The 12958-nt window shown below is 52.8% G+C and overlaps 1 protein-coding gene across 2 annotated transcripts; it reads left to right on the plus strand.

Annotated features, from left to right (window-relative positions):
• The first annotated feature begins 2955 nt into the window (after window positions 1-2955).
• Window positions 2956-10179, plus strand: LOC125082690 (uncharacterized). Of its 2 annotated transcripts, XM_047698549.1 has the most exons (3): window positions 2971-3092; window positions 3190-3287; window positions 8031-10179. In XM_047698549.1, exons 1-3 carry the CDS (start codon window positions 3004-3006, stop codon window positions 8462-8464), a joined length of 621 nt encoding a protein of 206 aa, XP_047554505.1. In that variant the 5' UTR covers window positions 2971-3003; the 3' UTR covers window positions 8465-10179. The 2 variants fall into 2 exon arrangements, 1 of the variants encoding a protein (XP_047554505.1); XR_007122044.1 differs by lacking the exon at window positions 3190-3287 and having other exon boundaries at window positions 2956-3092.
• The last annotated feature ends 2779 nt before the right edge of the window (window positions 10180-12958 follow it).

Consider the following 12958-nt stretch of genomic DNA (forward strand, 5'->3'; position numbering starts at 1 on the left):
TAGCTGTAATGCACACTGTTTCGAGTTTGTTGTCCTGCTTAGAAAGCCCTTCTTCAGCCCGAAAGTATGAAAAGGCATCGGAAGTTGTGCATGCGTAGGTGAAATGAACAGGGTCCCCTCAGGAGAGCTAACCTTGCCCGACAATCCAGGGTGAACTGGTCCAGGCCCTAGTGGTGTCAGGAGAGGAGCTAGGGAGAGCCGGAGGACGATGGGCTGGGGAGCAGGCAGGGGACCGTCTCAGTGGCCGAGAGGGAAGGGGCGGCACCTGGAAGAGGAAGGGGTGCCAGATGGCAGGCTTGCTTGCGTGGCCATTCCGCATTCGGTCTCTGGACTTGCAGCTGTTGATGCAGAGGCGGGGGGGATGGGTCCAGCTGCGGGGCTGTGGGATGGTGGTCTGAGGCCCCGGAAGTGGAAGTGGAGGGGGGCCTCCCCTCACGCAGTCTCCCGAGAGCTTGGGGGGGGGGTTTGTTCTTGGTGACAGCTGGGACAGGCACACAAGAGCTGCTGTAGGCTCCCACTGCTTCTCATCAAGTGTAACTTCCGAGAGAATGAGAGAATGAGACCGAGATGATAGTTCAGTGATAATGTTACACTTGGAGACCAAATGTATCATATACATTCCAGATCTGATTTCAGCCATGAGCTACATTGTATCAGAAACCATCAACAAAGTTTCAGCTTTATAATATGTAGCTGAGCATGTTAAGAACAGAGCTCACTGATGGACATTATCAGAGTGTATTCCTCGTACTTTTTAATATAGCAATTTTTTTTTAGGAGAAGGAGGGGCAGGGGGAGAACCCCAAGTAGGCTCCATGCTCAGAGCCCGACATGGGGCTCAATTTTCTGACCCTGAGATTTGTGACCTGAGCTGAAATCAAGAGTCGGATGCTTAACCAACTGAGCCATCTAGGCACCCCGGAAATGATCTTTTAAACTCAGTTTGATATCATGAAAGCCTAATATTCTGTAAAAAAGATTCAATAGTGTAGCAGGAATTAAGGGAAATGTTACATTAAAAAACAGATCAGTATTTGTATTTTATTTTTTGAATTCTGTATTACTTGAATGTCTAATTGTAGACCAACCACACATAAACTCATCAAATATTTTATTACCATCCCAGGTAGAAATAGCTTGAAAGGACACATCATGTACTAAAAAAATGAGTAGATGGAAAAGACATCTGTTCTTTAGGAAACCCCCGGATCTGCTATTTTGTGTCATTAAGCACAATTTGCAATACGTGGTACGTAAGTGTGGGGTGTGCTGAGCTGCGGGAGGCAGGGAGGTCGGCATCATGAAATGAGAGCGAGGAACAGAGTCATTAATGGTGGAAAAGAACCAGTAGGTAATTGGGTCCGTCCCCTGGGCTTACATGCCCAATTCCATGGGGTCTATTTTTAGGGTTTTATTTAGCTGACTGAAAGAACTCTAGGAGATGGTGGGGCTGCTTACTTTTCTTCTCAGAAGACAATTAAATAGACAGACTGCCTTTCCCAAGGAAAGGTTCCCGACGTTTGGTGCCCACTTGGCGTTCAGGGTCATCCTCTCCGTGTTATTACGGCTCTGGGTTGGCACGCGAGCCTTTGGGTCGGCTCGGGTTTCTGCGCTGAGAGCCCTTGCTATTATGAGAGCAGGAATTTCCTAGTTATTACTTATGGTAACCAAGTCGACGTCAGTATGAATCAGCTAAATTTTAGTTTTCTTTCCCCTGATTTGTTCTTAAATTGAATGATGACACTAGGTGTCGCTGAAGCAGACGGGACTGGACGTGGCTTCCGCCTTGGTGGCGGCCATGGACGTGGGGCGCCATCTGGGCTGGGCGCTGCCACCTTCACGCGCCCTGAGGACCTCCTTTGCCCCTTCTAGTTCGTTTCCTGCACACAGAGTTTTTATGTTTAAATAAACTGGCTGTATGGGCTCACACATGCCTTTTTGATTTCTGGCTAAACTTTCACCATTTGCTTTATGTCTAATCCACGTGATCCCAAATTTCATGTCACATGCTCCCGCTGCCCCCACTGGCCTTCCCTCTCCAGAGCACAGCGGTGTTGGTGGATGTGGCCCCCCCTCAGGGTGGACGGACCCATAGTCTTGGCCCCGAGTGTGCCGGGTCTCTGTTACCCTGAGAAAACATCTCCTGTTGAACTGTACAGTCTTGAGAATTGAAATTCTTCTAATTTTTACCTCCTGAGGTCAGTGAAGAACCTGGTATGACAGCATTTCAGTGTGCAGGCCTTTGGGTAGCCTTGCATGCGGCCACTGTGGGCAAGCTCCCTCAGGACCCCACGCCCTTGGCTGCTCAGACACCCCGCGGACCCCCACGGAGCTGCTGAGGGTGGCCCGGGGGTGGCCATCGGGACTCCCTTTCAGCCCCAGCCTGTGGCCCAGGTTGCCGCTGAAAATCTCCGGGGTCGCCTGCAGTCTCTGGGTATTCCATACCGCGCCGTACGACCTCCGCAAGCATGGTGACTGCATCAGGGGTCGTGGGCTCTGCTTGACCGGCCGTGAGCTTCGTTCTGGCATGGGGAGGGGATGCACCGTCCAGACTCGTGGCTGGTGTGGCGTGGAGGGTGGTCAGTGGACATGGTGCTTCATTCATTCATTTATGTTTAAAGATTTTATTTATTTATCTGACAGAGAGAGACCCAGCAAGAGAGGGAACACAAGCAGGGGGAGTGACAGAGGGAGAAGCAGGCTCCCCGCTGAGCAGAGAGCCCGATGCGGGGCTCGATCCCAAGACCCTGAGATCATGACCTGAGCCGAAGGCAGAGGCTTAACGACTGAGCCCCCAGGCGCCCTGGAGATGGTGTCATAATGTTACAAGAAGTGATTCTTGTCTCCCTTCCCCACCCCCTCAACACATACCCCTGCATCTTCACAGAAGTGAAACAAAAGCAAAACCCACACACCCAAGACGTAAAGACTGAATCAGAGAGTTTTAGACTTTGCCCAGGCCAATTCCTTTCTTTCTTTGCTCTGCTACGCTTGCAGGCATCCATGCCGCGGCTCTGGAAATGCAGAAGGGAGACGAGCTCTTCCTCTCGGTTTCTAGTTACGTGCAGCCTGGATGTACACGTCACGAGCAGGTGCAGGGACCTGGGATCCGAAGATGAGTTAAGTGGAGACGGCAGGTGGGCAGGCTGCCAAGGTCTGCGATGTTCGAGGTGTTTCTCCTCTTTACAGCGTCACCCTGCTCTTCGTGCTGTGTGATGGGGGCCTTGGCAAGTGCGGCTCGCTGGGCAGGGGTCCCCGGTGTGGGGGTGAGAGGCGGCCCTGCACAGGTGTGGCGGGAGCTGGAGGAGGAGGGGGAGGCCGGCTGGGGAGTTACTGAGGAGAGGGAAGGCGTTGGTCTCAGGTGCTGATTTGACTGAGAGGCCAGAGGAAGGGCAGACTTCAGGACGCCTGTCCTGCTCTTGGTTGGGGCACCAGGAGCGAGGCAGGCAGAGCCCAGGACTCTGCTGAGACGGCCTCATTCAGACAAGCCGAGGGAGGCTGGGCCTCCCAGGACGTCCCATCTTCAGTCCGGAAACTGGCATTTTCCCCAGGGTGTGGCGTGGGAGGTTTGCCCTTGCTGGGTACGTGGGCTCACCTATCAGTGCTCCCTGAATCCTCGCTACTTTGTTTGACAATGTCTGTCCTCCCCGGAGTGTGTTTCCTGAGGTCAGATTCTGTGCTTGACCCTCTCATCTTTACCCTTAGTACCTGGCGCTCAGCAGTGGTGGCCGCCCGATGGGATGGCAATTCAATGGCAGGTGACTCTGAGACATGTGTCCAAGACCTGAAGTCAGGCACTGCGCTTACCAGTTGCCCCCAGTGCTAGAGCAGCAAACACCCACGCTGCAGGGGCGCGGAACAGACTCGTCCGGAGGAACACTGACCAGATAAACAAAATGAGTCCCGGACGCGCCGGTCCAGCCCTGGTCTTCCGGCCTCCTAAAGGGCCTCGTGCTTGTGTTTCCAAACGGCCACAGGCTTCTTCATAATACTTCGCGGAGGGGGTGGGGGGTTACGTCAGGGCCAAGGAGAGGAATTTGAGCACGGATGTGGCTTTCGATTTGCAACTGCTTACATTCTAAAGCCTCCGTAAGAAAGCGAGCATTTGGCCGAGGTACTCGGACAGTCATCGTTTCCTGCTTAACTTTCAAAGAAATTGAAGTTAAGTGTCCATATTAACGTTTGTAAAATTTTAAGTGTGATTCCCTTATTCCATAATGAGCCTAAGTGCTCGGCTGTGTACGTCTGCAGATCTCCCTGCAGAGCGGGTGGGACCGCTGCACCCCGGGGAAGAGGGAGAGGTGATGAGACCCCAGGGGCCCATGCCACCAAGACAAAGGCGTTCAGGGAGTACAGGCATTATAATCCCAAATTGTCCATTTTAGTAGGAAAGGTGCTTTTTGTGAATACAAAATTCCTAGGCAAACTCTGGATGCTGACAAAGGTGTTGGTGCTTGGCAGTTAGAGAAGATGGCGTTTATGCAAATGGGCAGTCTGTGGGGCTGGGAAGGCGCACACAGGAGACACATTTCTGCCCAGCTAGCAGGCCGTTCTGCACTTGGCGCTGGGGCGTGGCCTGGGCCATGCTGTGTGTCCGCGGGACAGAGGATGATTATGAAGGCCCCCAAGACCCCACCTGACTCGAGTGCTGGTTCAGCTCCACAGACAGCAAAGGAATCCAAGCCCGCAGATCCCCAGAGAAAGGATGGAGCCAGACAGCACGGGCAGCGACATGGTCACGGCTTCACGGCTGAAAACCTCCAGCGTGGACGTCACCACCCTGCATGGGATCTGGTCTAGACAGGGCCTTGGGAACGACTGATGTCAGGCCAGCACTTTCAAGCCAAGCAGATGCTAATTCTAGGGCGCGGTTCTGGTTCTGATCCTGAGCAAAACCTTTGATGTAGGAAACTGAGCGCAGGTCCCAGAGACCGTGGTCAGCCCCGTGGAAATTCACTCATCAGGAGTTCGGACTCAAATGCTTAGAACAGCACCAACTGGCCAATATTAGAAATCTTGAGACATACTTATCAGGATTAAAAAAAAATAATAATGCTAAAAATAAAATAGGAAGGGAGACAGCATGGGGCAAATGGCTGGTGGTGCACCGGACCCCACTGTCCCCTCCCAGCTGGCAGCCACCCGCCCATGTGCTCCCGCCCCTGTGGCCGGCCGCCCGCCGATGCTGTGGGAACGAGCCAACCCACGCCTCATGCAGGCAGGCTTTGCGGAGGAGCAGGGGCTCCTTGGGGCTGACAAGGACGGTCCCCAGGCTCTAGGGTAGGGCCCATGGGCGAGGAGGAGGTCTGCCCAGGAAACACTGCTTTGGATGATTGTGCGAATGAGAAGAAACTTCTAATGAGCTGACTCATTAAAATGTGGGGTTAGTGATTTTGCAGCAACTAGTATTACCAGATGTCATAGGTAAAAAGCAAAGTTCTTACCCAGAAAAAGCCAGGAGAGTCATCCCCTCGAGGCTGACACTTGTGACGTAGGAAATGTCAGGCTGTCCAAACTCCAGCGGTCTGTCTCCTCAAGATGCCCCAGACCGAGACATGGGGCTCCACAGTGTGCAGGTGTGATGGGGCGACGTGGCTGCTCTCATCTCCCCCACGCTGTCCCGGCCGGGGCCATGCACGCGCCTTCAGCAGCCACACATACGCGCAGTATTTGAAAGTGTGTGATTTGGAGAAATCCAAATGAATTGGATTTCATTTTGAGCATGGAAACATTTACCCCATGGGTTTTGGAGCTTAGAAAGAAGGGTTTTGTTAGATCCATTTCTGGTGGAGGTGACTGGCAGTTGGGGGTTCCGCCTTATTGGCCTGGCCTGAAATGGGGAGCACACGTCCCACATGTGGTGATGTCCTCCTCCTGGGGCTCCAACCTGTCACACCAGAGATGCTGGCTGGGGTGGGTGAACATGGCCCGGTTATGCTACGTTCCCTGGGGCTCTGGGGGCCTGCACCCATCTCTCCTGGCTTTCAGATGATGTCTGACGTGCCTGGACACGATTCTGTGCTATGCTCACTATTGAGAAAAATGGCAGTAACGTGAATTTAATGCAAAGGGGAGTGGCGGGCTCTGGACCAGGGGGCCACCTGGGTCCAGAGCCCCTCGCGGAAGCCTGTTCAATGCTGTTATTTCAAATGCAAAGGAGGGCATATCTGTGTCCCTATGCTTTGTGGGAGAAATTTAAGTTTGACAACCAAAGAATAAATGAGAAGTCTATGCAGTCTTGACACTTACGGGATCTCATTACTAGATCTCTCTCTCATGCTTCTAGAATGTTTTATTTGATTTCTGCTTCCCTAAAAAACATGTTAGCCAATTTCTAATGCCTCATAGAGTCTCTGGGTGAGGTCTTTGCAGCTTAGAGCTGGATCCATCTCAGTTCACGCTTGCCAAGTGTTGCATACTTGTGGCTCTTCATTTCTGACCTTATTTTGCTTGTAGCACTTTTCTGCGATGCGCGGACTCTCTGGTTGGTTTGAACCTTGATGGAATCAGAGACTTGCTCTCCCTGTTGCCAGCTCCTTGCTGCCACAAGACACAGGATGAAGTGATGGAAGGTTCTAAATTTTCTCCTTTTTCCACTGTGGCTTCTGCAAAGAGAGCTTTTCTCTTGGGAGGAAGGAGGGCATCAGGAAGTAAGTGTGGGCCTGATGGGTCTGCCTGGTGCCGGAGTCGGACGCGACTTCAGCTGTAACTTCAATGCTGGAAGTGGGCTGGGGAGGCCGCACACGCTGGGAGTTTTTTAAGCTCCACATTGAACCATGTTTTCATTGAATACAATTACAAAAGAACATAATATCTCAAATTTTTGAGTCACAATCTTAGGCTTATTACTGTCAAAAAGCAATTACAAGCTATTTTTATGCAGAGCTCAAACATAAAATTAAAGACTCAGAAATGAAAGAGAAACATTTTTAACCATACTATCCAGTGCTCACAACATTATGTATGAGCCAAATGTGGAGCATAGAAAATATGCATATTCTGCAACCCATGGAGGGTGTTTACAGAGATAAACTGGAAGAATAATTTGGGCCAGCTGTTTGTAGTAACTTTATTTCTATGCTTGCTGATATGTTAGAGTACAGAGGAGTCAGGAGAAAAGATCGTATTGAAATGTTTAAAGTCTTGAAATAAACTAACTTTTTCCAAACGCGCTGTTTAAAACCAGAGATGAGACCGTTTCATAATCCATCTGAGCAAACTGGGTAGAAGGACAGAGATTTCTGGGATGCTGGGCTCTGTGCTTGCCCTGGCCTCCCCGTGCGCTCGGGGTCATGAGCCATGAGAGCAGGAGCAGCCGATCCAGAGAAGGTGACCGAGACGTCTGAGCACCTGAGGCCGCCCACACACAGGCACTCGCCTGGCGGTCAGCGCGCCCCGGCGGTCAGCCAGCCCAGCCGTCAGGCAGCACAGGTTATCGTCTCTGCAGAGCGGGGGCCTGTCCCTGCTGGCCCAGTGGGAGGGTCTGGAGAAGCTGGCGAGCTCGTGGGCTGAGCAGGACGGAAGGACGGCGGCAGTCCGGTGCCAGTGTTCGGACTACAACAGTTTTAGCAGGTCTTACTTTGCTGCTGCTGAGTTCTAAAATTCCAGATGCCTGGTGGGTTTGCCTCTTAACATCAGGGTCTTCCCTGTGTCTTCCCTGTGTCTTCGAGCTGACCTGTTACTGGGAAGGCCTCTTTCTCAAAGTGCTACCCTATGGTACCCACCACTTCCTCACCCCGACTGTCAGAAGACGGGAAGAGGACTTTCCTCTGGATTTCCATCCCCAGAATCAACTCTGCGACATGGAGCAGGCACTCTGCTCAGTTTGGGGCAAAGGTGCGAGAGGAGAAACACCCCAGGGTGGTGGGCCCGAGTTCACGGCCTGTCGGCCTGTCGGGCAGGAGAGCATAGCCACGGCATCCTGAGCCGGCAGGGGCGGGGCCAGGTCCCACTGCTCCCTTGGACGGGCCAGGAATGGAGTCTTTCCAAGGGAAATGTAACAGTGACTGTTGTGAACCTTGTTCCCGCAGACCCTTCACAAAGCTTCCCTGGAGTCCACTCCACGTGTCTACAAAGCCATGGCAGCGTCACCCCTGCTGTGCATGAAGACACCAAGATCGCACCCATGAGGCGTGGACACATCAGTGGAGGCAAGCTCTGCCTGTTGGCCCTCCCTCCCGTGGGCAGTAAGGAGCCCCGATGGCCCTCACGACCAGGCACATGGGCCTGCGGGTTCCACGGAGGGTTCAGAGGGCCTGTGGCCACAGGCGAAGCTGGACATCACGTTGGGGAGCACACAGCACCGGACCTCAGCCTGCAGTCTCCGGGCTCGCCATGGGGTGAAGGTTACGCAGGAAGGCCAGACCGTGGTCTCCTGGAAGCTGACGGCGACACCAGGGCTTTCCTGCACTTTTGCCGTGCTCCCCGTCCTTGGTCTGTCTGTCCTGTGGGTCGGTGCAGATGAGACGTGCTGGGCCGTGGGGGTCCAGTGGGCTTGCCTCGGGTAGCGTGGCTCTGGACATGCACTTTTAGAATTTAAGAAGTGTTTCCCTCCTGATTTTACAAAATGTTCGTAGCCCACGATGCTGGGAAGCCATCTTACGTGCCTGAAAACCTTAATGAGCACAGGGCACCAGAAGACGGCTTCTGATTTTCCTGATTAGGAGCAACGGGTATGGGAACAGGAGTGAGTCCGTGGTGCCTCTCCCTGGACGTGTGTCCTGCGTCCCTTTTGCTTTCCAAGGTGGATTTTACTCCTAAAGTTCTGGGGCTCAGGACAAGGATGGGGTCTTAACAAACAAACCCACAGACTGTCAGACCACACAGAGTGCGTGTACCTGTGGCTGCAGGCCTGGACACGCTGTGGCCCACACGTGGGAGTTCATCCGACCGCATCTTCCCTCCAGGTCCCTTCAGGAACATGCTGGGGTGAACTCAGGAGAAGAGGCCCAGGGAGCAGCTAGAGATCCTGTGTCCCAACACCCCCACCCAAAACACAGTGCACACGTGCTTTAGCCAGGAGCATGCTAGCACTGGTGTGCAACCGTCACCACGCAAACCCACGCCAGCATGACACGAGCAGGGGACACGCAGCGTGGGGCAGCCAGGTTGGCGTGTCTGTGCTCGCTGTGGCCGAGCTGTGCCCTGCGCATGTCCGTACGCCTTGGGTCAGGCCATTTGCCAAGCCCCGATTTCAGGTCCTTAAAAGCACTGGCAGTGCGTTGACACGAGCCGTAACCTGCAAACAAGTATACGGATAATCACGCGCTCCCACAAAGATCTCCCGTGTTCTCAGACCAATACATTTCCTGCTTCAGTGAACCGTCCCGTTGTTAATCTGTGCGGTCTCACCCCGGGTGATGGAAATACTTGCCCTCTTTCCAGGTGCCCATTACTATTGTTTTAGGTTACATGTATAATGCATGAGAAGAACCTGTTTGTCAAACATTCCAGACAGGCCGCGCAACTCTGCCTCAGTCGGCAACGGTCACCCCAACCAGGGGGAGGGAGAGAGAGCCGGGGTTTGCCTTCACTTACCCCGAGAGCAGTTTATGTGACGTAGCACACGCCGTGATGTTCACCCACGGAACGTGGCGAGTCTGTGGTTTCGCGCACCCATGGGGGTGTACGGCTGTCCCTGTAGCCGTGCTGCCGCGTTCTCGGACCCATGTCCTTTGGCGTGGCCCCAGTACACAATCTCCCAGCCCCTGACGACCACTGTTTGCTCTCTGTCCATGCGTTGTTATAAGAAACAGAATCACGTAACTTGTGGTCCTTCTGTGATGGACTTTGTGGCTTCGCATCACGTTTTCCCGTTGGTGTGTGTTGTCGCGCCTGCGTGCTTTGTTCCTCCCCATCTGCTGGCGCCGCTCCCTCGGAAGAACATACACAGTGTATGTATGATGCGCCACTTCCTTATCCACTCATGAGCCCCTGGACTTTTGGGTTGTTTTCACATTTTGGTTCTTGTGAAAAATGATTCGTCCTAGTTTTTGTAAGTATTTAGAGTGAACGTGAAGACGGCATCGTAGAATCTTGAAGCTGGGTGATCCTTGTTCTTAGGACGGAGTGAAGTGGTCTGATTACCAGCCAGATGTGCTGGCAGCAGCAGGGTCTCCTGGTCGGTACTATCTTTCCTTCTTGTGACTTGTTGATCTCCCTGAAGTAATGCCAGGGCTTGAGAAGGGCCAGATCCCAGGTACAAACTGCACTGGAGGCGTGGGGTCAGGCAGAAGCTCGGTCAGGAAGCCTTGTAGAATCAGGTCACGGGTCTAGAGAGCGGAGTCAAGGTCCCTTCTCTGCCCAAGGGGCAGGTGGGCTATGAACTTGGGGTTTCTGTCCATGGGTGGGCCGCCGCCGGCCTCCGCTTTGGGGTTTGCACTTCTGGGGTCAAGGAGTGAGGTGAGTCCTAGCAACATCGCCATTGTGCTGTGACGTCCTCGAGGAGTCATGTGCCCTGTGATATTTCACTTTCTGTTGCTGGTTTTGATACCTGCGCTGTGATGTTCCAAGTGACGGGTAGAAGACAGCTGGGGTTTCAGGAATGAAAGCACCTCCCGTGCCCTGTGAGTCTGCAAGCACCCCCTGTTCCGTCCAGCCGTGGGCTTTGCCAAGCTGTCCCCCTGCCCCTTGATGTGCAAACTGGGGCCCCAGCACTCGGTCCTCCAGGTCAAGAACCACAGCTGTCCCCCCGTCTAAGGCGGACTCATATTCTCTCTCTCTCCACGGCCCCTCCGCCGGCGCACAGGCTGCTGTCTCCACATCTGGGCTTCCCTGCGTGTGCGGAGTGCGGGGCCTGGCGCAGAGAGGAAGTCCTGTACGAGCTCACTCGTTCGTGGAGTCGAAGAGCCTTGGGCTTTCAGAATGGGGGCAGGGGTCCCCCGGCTGGGGTTGGGGGCAGATGCTGATACAATGTCCGTTGTAAGAGGAATGAATTCTAGACCCCAGCGCGCAGCACGGTGACTGTGGTGATGACACCCACCGCACACTTGACACTTTCTAAGAGAGCGGCTCTCAAGCACGTTTGTGCGCGCCGGGCATGGGAACCCCGGGGGGCGTTCCCAAGCTCCCTGTGGTGCTCGTCTCACCGCGTGTACGTGTTTCAAACATCACATTGTGTACCTTTAACTCATATGATCTTTATTTTTAAAATGCCGGCATTTGGACTTAGAGAGGCGCGTCACGTGTGGAGATACCCAGCTTTGCAGGGTTCGCGGACTGCTCCCGTGAGGACTGACGGTGAAATTCCTCAGATGCCGTTGCAGCCTTGTGGGGCTGCTTATGACTTCTGTGCTCAGATCGCTCAGTCCAGCTAGTTAATGGAATTCTTTTCTAATATCGAGGAAAAGGAGCAGAGGCTCTGAAGGTGTGGAATGGGCAACTTGCCCTGTGCCAGTCACCCCCATGAGTGTCCACCAGCACCGTTCAGGTACGCTTGCTGAGGGCTCTTGGGTGTATTTTATTGTTTTCTAATGCTCTGAGAGTTGGTAATTTGGGGGCAGTCAATCTGAACAAACCAGAAGCTTCCTTCACTGGGCCACTCATTTTAAATATGAGAAACCTTTGTATTAATTAGCTGGTTCCTTACGTATGTAACGTGACTGGGGCTGTGAGATTGCATAAATGACGGCGAGATGAAAGCTTGTTTTGACAAGTTCACAGGTGCATCAGACACCGGGGGAAACGGGGTAAGAAGGTTGTAGAGCCTAGCCTGGTCCTCGGGAGGATGATAGCAGATATTGCAAAATTCAGATGCTGGAGAGGGGGCAGCTCTTCTTCTCTCTACCCTGTGCTGGCTGGACAGATCCTGGCAGGTGCACAGGCTTCCTTTCCAAATGGAGCTTGCCACCCATCAGAGTTTTTGTTTGTTTGTTTTTTATTTGGACTTTCTTTTAGTTGAAGAATAACATGCATATATAGAAGAGTGAGCAAAACATCAAAGCATCAGTCAACTGTCCAGAAGTTGAAATCCATTTAACTACCACCTAGATGGGGAGAGGATTCTAGAGAATGTCTTCATGGCTTGAGTGCCATCTTTGTCTTCCTGAAAGGTAAGCACTCTCGTCCCTCTACAGTCTGTTGTAGTTTCGTGGGGCTTTGAACTTTATAAGGTGGACTGAGATAGCGTGCATTCTGTTTTGTTTGGCTTCTTTGTTCAACCTTGTGATGACCAGACTCACCTCTGTCACCGATTCACTATAGGTCATTCCCTTTCAATGCCACGCAGCATTCCTCACATGGGAAGAGCGTGACGTCCCCTTCCATTCTATTGATGGGCATTTGGGTCATTCCCCATTGTTTGCCTCTCAGGAATACGTATGGCAGGGTCGGAGGTCACAACCGAGTCACCAGGAGTGACATACAGGAGGGGACAGGGCTTTGGCCCTTGACACTTGTGCACCTGAGGAAAGGGTGTCAGAATGTTGCTACTTCTGTGCTTGGAACCAGAGCCTGACATCAGCTGGATGGTGTGACATGGGGACAGAAGGATGAGGGCAACTTGCATGTCCAATTTGGAAAGCAGGAGGATAGACTCAGACCCAACTGGTTTCCCACCATCTCCAAGCCTCCAACTTTGCCACGCAGATGACCTTAGAGAAGTGGGACCCTTGTTGAAGGCTCAGAGGATGAGGGAGGAGGTCAGCTGGGCTGGAGGTGTGGCTGTCCAGCTGTAGCCATGGTGATCAAGGGACCTAGAAGCACTGTGGCCTGCCTGACCAGAGTCAAAGTAACCCTGAAGACATGTCTGTCTTCTGCTTATGGATTTTGGAGCTCTCTGTGCATCGCAGGTATGACCCTTTTGTTCGCGAGTGTGTTGCAAACATCTTACCGTGTGGCTTACACTTTCATGACATTAATGGTTCTGTTTGGTGGACAGTTCTTTGTTTCAGTGTCATTCAAATTCTCAGGCTTCCTCTTTGCAGACAGAGTTTCATATTCTGTTTAGGATAGCTTTTCC

Source organism: Lutra lutra, chromosome 12 (assembly GCF_902655055.1).
Source record: "Lutra lutra chromosome 12, mLutLut1.2, whole genome shotgun sequence".
Taxonomy (NCBI): Eukaryota; Metazoa; Chordata; class Mammalia; order Carnivora; family Mustelidae; genus Lutra; species Lutra lutra.